Consider the following 7,806-nt stretch of genomic DNA (forward strand, 5'->3'; position numbering starts at 1 on the left):
ACTTCTCACTTGTATTACAGAAGTCTAACTACTGCTTTCTGAAGTTCAAGATATAAGAAACCCCACTTTGACGCTTGACAGCATCTTTTTCCTTCAAGAATACTTTCCCTTATAGCACCAAAGAGAGAAAGAGAAAGAAAGAGCTATTGAAACACACTATTTATTTCCCAGTATATGATGATGCTTTTAAGGTAAAGTTAAACACAAGCCATTTGATGAATAGTAATTTGAGGGATCCATGAGATGTCAACACACAAAAACTGACATACCTAGTAAAGTCAGAACTTCTTTATTTTACACCATTAGATAATCTTCTACTCTGCATAATCTTGCACTTTTGAAACTAAACCATGCTGTAGAATAGACTCTGTGAAAGTAACTTGTCCTCTCTCTGCCGCCAAGACCTGGACATACTATCCCAAGAGTAGCTACCTACCACTGTAGAGAAAGGACCTAACTGACATATCTGCCACTATACATGGAAAGAGGAAAAGTGAGGTCATCCTGAAAAGTGCATGAAATATAGATGAAACACTGAAAAAAAAAGTCAGAAAACAGTTGCATTCATTACAAAATATAATGAAAAATTGTCTTAAAAGAAACACATGGCCCATCTGTATCTATAACATGCAGAAGATGTAAGACATATTAAAAACAAATCTGAATTTTCATGTCTACAGCATCTAGTAACCTTCCCTATTTAATTGTTTTTATCTTGACTTTCTGTTTCTTTGCAGATCTTACAGGTGAACAAGGTGATGTCCATCTTCTTTTATGTGATATTTCTCGCTTATCTTCGTGGCATCCAGTCTACCAACATGGATCAAAGGAGTTTGCCAGAAGATTCAATAAATTCTCTTATTATTAAACTCATTCAGGCAGACATTTTGAAAAACAAGCTTTCTAAGCAGATGGTAGATATTAAGGAGAACTATCAAAACACAGTGCAGAAAGCAGACACTCAGCAAGACATGGATGGAGATGAAAATGTGAAATCAGACTTCCAGCCAGTTATCCCAATGGACACAGACCTCTTAAGGCAGCAGAGACGCTACAACTCTCCCCGAGTCCTTTTGAGTGACAACACGCCGCTGGAACCACCACCGTTGTACCTCATGGAGGATTATATTGGAAATTCGGTGGTGGTGAACAGAACCTCCCGGCGGAAAAGGTACGCGGAGCACAAGAGCCACCGAGGGGAATATTCCGTTTGTGACAGTGAAAGTTTATGGGTCACAGACAAATCGTCTGCGATCGACATTAGAGGACACCAGGTAACTGTGCTGGGAGAAATTAAAACAGGCAACTCTCCAGTTAAGCAATACTTTTATGAAACGAGGTGTAAAGAAGCCAAGCCTGTAAAAAATGGCTGCCGCGGCATTGATGACAAGCACTGGAACTCCCAATGCAAGACGTCCCAAACTTACGTTAGAGCACTGACTTCAGAAAACAATAAACTGGTAGGCTGGAGATGGATAAGAATAGACACCTCCTGTGTGTGCGCGTTGTCAAGGAAGATAGGAAGAACATAAATCTGCATCTCTTTGCTATATAAATTATTACTTTAAATTATATGATATGCATGTAGCATATAAATGTTTATATTGTTTTATATATTATAAGTTGACCTTATTTATTAAACTTCAGCAAATCTACAGTATATAAGCTTTCTCGCTCAATAAACAAGAGCAAAGGGTGTGTGCCTCTGCTGTGGGCAACTCTGGGGTTTTTTTAGACTATGTTTGTGACACTGCTTGTCAGCAGCATACCGTAACCTTACTGTAAAATCTGTGTAAAATCAGTATTTTTCATTCAGTATTGTCAAGCCAGTGACTGTCATTTAGTAAACTTGTTAAAAATCAGATCAATGTCAAGAGTTGTGTACATATTTATATTCCTCACTCTATACATTCACATTTAATTGGATGCAGTGTTGACTCCTCACTGCCAAAACAAAAATGGACCAAAATACATGTTGTAGCCTGCAGATGATGTCAACATTACAGGCATCAAGTAGCCATAAAATACAATTTCTGTGTATTATTATGCCAATTTTACCATTTTCCCTCTGTTAGCATTTCAGAATGACTGCTAATAATCCAGCAACTTTCGTTTATGTTTTTGAAGCACATTTGTTTTGCAACTGTTTCTAATGCTGCCAGTTCGTTGTAGAAAAAAATATGAAAAAAATCTAAAATATTTGTAGCAGAAACTTAGTGAAGCCAAGAACCAATCTAAATTGACCATTAATATAATACATAAAAGATGATTTCTCCAGAATTTACTATTTATTGTGATCGGCCTCTTCTTCCTCACATGAATCAATTATCTTCTGTTTGCATTATTGCATCATTCCTCTCTGTCTGAGTTTTTAAAGTAGAAACAAAGCTGGTGGTGTCTTAACATTAAAAGCTCCCTTGGATTGCAAACTGAAGTAAAGAAAGATATGATATCCTGACATGGATATCAAAGCCACGTACCTGTACGAAGATATTCTTCTCCTCAGCAATCCATTCTCCATTTTTCAGTGAGGGAAAAATATGTAGAACTGCTTGGCAAACCTGGTAGCTTTCACAGGGACATGAAATAATATCTCTTTTTGAGCAGTATGGTGACTAAGATCCAGGTAGTCCATAGTTACAATGAAGTTCTTCAATTATACAGGTGGGTTGTCACTTAGGACAGAGAAATGTACTAGCATATATATATACCTCAAACTCTTCTTTGTATTGTCATGTAGCTCCACTGGGGACAGTAATAATTACACTACATGAAGAGATAGTCTATTATACAGTAGCTGTTTGATGCCCTGGATGGGCTCCCACTCCCATAAAAGTAAATTAAAGTCTTGTCATGGATATCAACAGAATTAAGATTGGACTGCATATGTTATCTGTGTCTAGCCAGATCTTAACACACAGTCAGAGCTGAAAAATGCCAGCCATTCAAAAAGCATTACAGCTGTAGTGGTCTTACGTTTTTACAGTACAGCTTTCACTGTTGTAGCTTGTTCAGCATTGCAAATGAGAATGAGATCAGAGCACTCAAAACCAAGGTTGCAGGATGCCTTTATTCATAGAGTTTTCAATACTGGAGACCCAACCTCAAATCAGCAACCGGTCATCAAAGGCAGCTAATTGTGTGGTCTCCCCTAATCCCTTACAGAGAGTGCTACACATCATAAAAGCACTGGAGAACCGGACAGGTTGCTCATGAGGCCAAGCACTGGAATAGCAGTGACTCTGAAAGCCACGTTGGAGCATGTAGGTATAATTCTGCAGGGGAGGCCATAAACAAAGGTTTTGAGAACCATCTCAGTTTTCAACATGAGGCCAGGGTATTTACCTCACAGGAAATATCATCACCTCACAGGACTGAACCCTAACTTTGCTTCAAGGTTCGATACCAAGGCAATAGTTAAAAGGAAAGAGACTATGTAATACAACAAGGAACTCGGTATCTGATAGATCTGACTAGAATTTTTCCCGCATTCGCCTTCCTTGGCAATCATTAAAAAAAACCCAAAAACCAAAACCCTCAACAGAAGTTTTTCTAGTTTTACTAGTAGGAAAGTTTAAGTTTCAACAGAGAAAAAATGACCCCTACCCATTAATTTTTCGGCTTGGAGGTACAAGCATATTTTTCAGAGTACTGTCCCACTGAAAATTTTTGCAAGTTAAAAACCCGATTTTACACCCTGAATTCCCAAATAAAGATCATTTTCAGCTGCTGTGAGTAATTGAGAGCAGATATTGTCATGGATCATTAGCTTCAGAGATCTCCATTCTTCAGTATGCCAGATAGGTCTATCTCCATATGAGAAGAGGAAGTAAGAAAACTGAGCTTGGTTAGTCACTGTTGCTTACAGACCCTATACCCCGTTAATTAGAAACTACCTTGTTTCTACAGTGTGGATGCCACACTTGTTTACATCACTGTAAATCCAGAGAAATCTTATTGAAGACTGGCGAGAAAATGTAGGTTTATAGCAATATAAACAACATCAGAATCAATCCTAATGCCTTTCTTTCTGCTCACTGAAAATCAAGGGAGGTTCATTCTTTATAGGTTCAAAGAAAACAATTTGTCATTTTCCACTGTAAATCCAGTAACAGGAACTGGTCTTTGACTCTTAACTTTACCAATGCACCAAGTATTTTACAAGCGGCCAGCAAAAATGTGTCGGAGTAAATACAATGCCCGTCATCTGAAACACATTAAATGAGAAAGAAGCATGGTGCGCAAGGTTATTAGATCGGCTGCCTCTCTCCCACCCCACTATAACAATGAACGGAAGTGTTGCCCTCTGGATCTGATCCAGTTTCCACTAAAGTCAATGGAAAAAATTCTCACCTTCTCCAGTGGAAGCTGGATCAGGCCCCGAGCAAAGAAAAACCTGCAGGTCTCAACCAGAGGGCGGAGCAATCGCACACATCAGTTACGCGTTCTTGTAAATCCTGTACACAAAAGATGCTGTATAATTTTGTAACAAGTTTGTAAACAAAGCTTGTAATAAATTTGTTAAGGCCTAATCCTGTTTTCACTGTAGCTGGGGATGGTTTTATCGTCAACTTCGGCCATGGCACAATGAATTCAAAGTTCCTATCTGAATTTTTTGTATGTGTGTTAAGTAATTAAGCAAAATATTCAGCTCGCAATGCTAGTTTGAGTATTCTAAAACTCACTCCCATTAGGCAGCTCAGATGCTCTGTCAATATTGTTTTGCCAATAGATCATTATAAACACACATTTTATTTAGCTTTTCTCCCGAATGACTGAATGCTATTCTGAAATTGCCTGTCTGTGTCAAACTGTATTTTCTCCATTTTTTCCCTAGTTTTTTTACAGTCCATTTAGTAACAGTAAAAAATGCTCCACTGAGGTTTTGGGAAACCATCTGCATTTATTTTATCACCTTTGAACATGTGTTCAGGAATGAAGTCTGTGCAGCGAGTTTACTGCTACCAAGAGATTTGTGCGGCTGCACCAGGAAGAAACTTTGACTGGACTATACAGAGTATGTGCTCGAAACCACTCTGCTCATACTCTGTTATTTCAATGCTTTAGCAATCAGAGTCTTTCGCTCGGCTATACATTGTATATCTGCAGACAATACCAAACAGGAAACAAGTCTGATTGGGAGTTCCAAAATTAAAAATTTAATGATAATGACCTGCTATTTCTGACCTTTCAGCAAACGCATTTGCGCAGCAAAGTAAAGCGCATAACCATTCATTTCATTTAATAGAAACATTGTGGCAAAATCAATGGGATTCTGTGTTCTCCACGCTTGGTACGCGTATGTAATTCATCATGCATGTGGTGGGGGGGCCGAGGGAGGAGAAGGAGAAGGAGAGGATAATAAGCACTACAGCTTGTGAGAAGTAAAGGGCTGTGCTCCGGGTTGGAGCATTTTAAAGTGTGGAGGGGTTGTTTTCTGAAATGCTTTGCCTGTATTTTGTTACAGCAGATGGCAGAATGACGAAGCAAGCACAGATGTGGTGTAAAAAAGTCAAGCAATATGAGGATAACAAAACCTTTCCTGGGAGAGTCGGCCATTCGCTACCGCTGTAGGTCTGTGCAGTTCAGTGCAGGTTATTGCAGAGCTCAGCAATGACATTCCCAGTTAAATTATTTAACTAACCTCTGTGGCAAAAAATGTATTTTTTCCTGAAACTTATTACATTAATGAGCTGGATAATTTTTTTTTTTATTTTTTTATTTTTTTTTTTTTTTAATCACTAGCTGCTTTGGTACCTCTGATGAACAGCAAATGATAATGTTTTCCATGAAGGTCCCCAAATATAGATTTCTCCTTTGTTTTACTGCTGAGCTTTGAAGCCAGTGGCACCTGAAAGCAATACTTTCGGTACAGAACCGGCCTTTTGATGTCATGACCTCATGTTTCCAGACATTTTGATCACAGGGTCCTATTTTGGAGCCTTTAGCCACACAATTAGGTGAGATCATGATCAGGCTGCTCTAAATCATGCTTGAGAAGTGGCTGAGTGCACAGCGGCCAAGGAGCAAAAAGAGAGTGAGGCAGCTCTACACCATCTTTACGTCCACCTTCCCAAATCTCCTGCTGTGCTTTCAGTCTTGAGCTGCAAGTTGCATGCTCAAAGGCTGCATAACCAAGGGTTGCTTCCTGCATGTCCAAGGGTTGAGATGCCAAGTAGACCTTTGACAGAAGGACAGTTTCGGTTGTTACTATTTACCTGTGTCACAGGGAGGAGAGAGCATCATTGATAGACCAGCTGCATTATTTGTAAATTACATTGACACCATTTGACAGAAAACACTAATGTGTCCAGGGGAGGCTGCTAAGGAAGAAGGTAAGATGGTCCTTTTCTCTAAGCAAAAATATTTCCATGGAGGGTGGGAGAAAAGGAAAGTAAGTGCTGAAAAAAGCAGGGAGTCATAGCTGTTGGGTGGCAAACATCTTACAGAGATTTAGGAAAGCAAGGGAGAGAGATTGCTCAACTATAACTTCAGATGAAAGACTCCTTCCTGCTATGATAAGGGTTAAAGAAATACCACTAGATCATCTGAAACATGTATTTGAAAGGAAAATGAACCTCTATTAATTGGGTCAATCCCACTGCATTGATTAGGAATTAACTATGCTCACTGAGCACAGACAATGAAGTCTTGCTCTCGGTTAGACCTATGCAGCCCCTGTTATCAGCGCTTAGGACTATGAAGCTGTTAAGTGAGGGCAGAATTTGGCTCAGAAGGTGTTAAATCCAAATTGAATGCATAAGGGAGAGCCTAAGTTGAAAGCGTTATCCACCACACAAAACAAGCCAAGGTTTTAACATTGGTGTCATAAAAATTGTTCATTATTTTGTCTCGTTCCAGGGATTTAAGTTTTAAAATATGTTTTGAACTGTCTGATATGACCAGTGCATATATATTTAGCAGCAATTTACAAAAGAAAAAAAAAACCTGTAAATGGAAGTATGCAGTAAAATACTGTGTCTAGCACTGTAAATAACTGCTGTTGATTCCCATTTATGTCCTCAGTGTCTGAGAAAGGAATTTTAATACAAATCTTGGTTTTGTTTTACACATGGTATTTTGTATAATAAGCACCTCAACTTACTGCTTGTAGATGTTTGTGGTGTGCAATCTTTGTGGACAATGGAGCAGAAATAAGGGTCTAAAGTTGCTGGGCAATGTAAAAGTTTTAAGTCTCGCATTTGTACAGTAGATAGTTAAACCAAACATGTGACAGTGACAGAATCTGCTTCTCAGGCTCAGAGATTAAATATGTTTTAAAATATTGAATGGCAGCTTTTGTCAAGTTATTACTAATACCTTGAATCAGATTCATATGTGACGCAGCCCACTGCTTATATGGAGTGCAATTTTTTTAAATCTTTGTTATTGCACAAAGCTACTAAATGTGATTCCCATTAAGTTCAGAATATAGAAATTTGTTCATTTCTACACTGCTGACAGAGCATCCACCATAACCCCAATATATGAGCCAAATCACAGGTCCGAGTACGATCCCTGAATTTACGTCCTGAGGAAAAAACTTCCAGGAAGGAAATTTTTCCATTCTGCAGAGATTGAGACCTCAGTTGCCACAGTCACAGTGTCTATGCCATAATATCACAAGGACCTATGTTTGAAGTCTTGAGGAGGTAGAAACTGGCTGGCTGGAGGGCTGAAGGGTAGAAGAAGTGGGATGGGTGGGGCAATAATTATTACATTGGTTCCTTGAAAATTAGACCCCTCAAACACATAAAACAGACTGTACAGCCATCATGATCCTCCTGATCTCAGGATCTGACTCAG

General features: G+C 38.9%; 1 protein-coding gene across 1 annotated transcript in view; it reads left to right on the top strand.

Moving 5' to 3' along the window:
• Window positions 1-1,567, top strand: part of NTF3 (neurotrophin 3) — a 52,500-nt gene extending 50,933 nt beyond the window's left edge. The window contains exon 2 of the mRNA XM_009324339.1: window positions 738-1,567. Within this exon, the coding sequence (XP_009322614.1) occupies window positions 738-1,532 (795 nt within the window). The 3' untranslated portion in view covers window positions 1,533-1,567. The remainder of the gene's footprint in view (window positions 1-737) is intronic.
• The last annotated feature ends 6,239 nt before the right edge of the window (window positions 1,568-7,806 follow it).

Source organism: Pygoscelis adeliae, unplaced genomic scaffold (genome assembly GCF_000699105.1).
Source record: "Pygoscelis adeliae isolate BGI_AS28 unplaced genomic scaffold, ASM69910v1 Scaffold65, whole genome shotgun sequence".
Lineage (NCBI taxonomy): Eukaryota > Metazoa > Chordata > Aves > Sphenisciformes > Spheniscidae > Pygoscelis > Pygoscelis adeliae.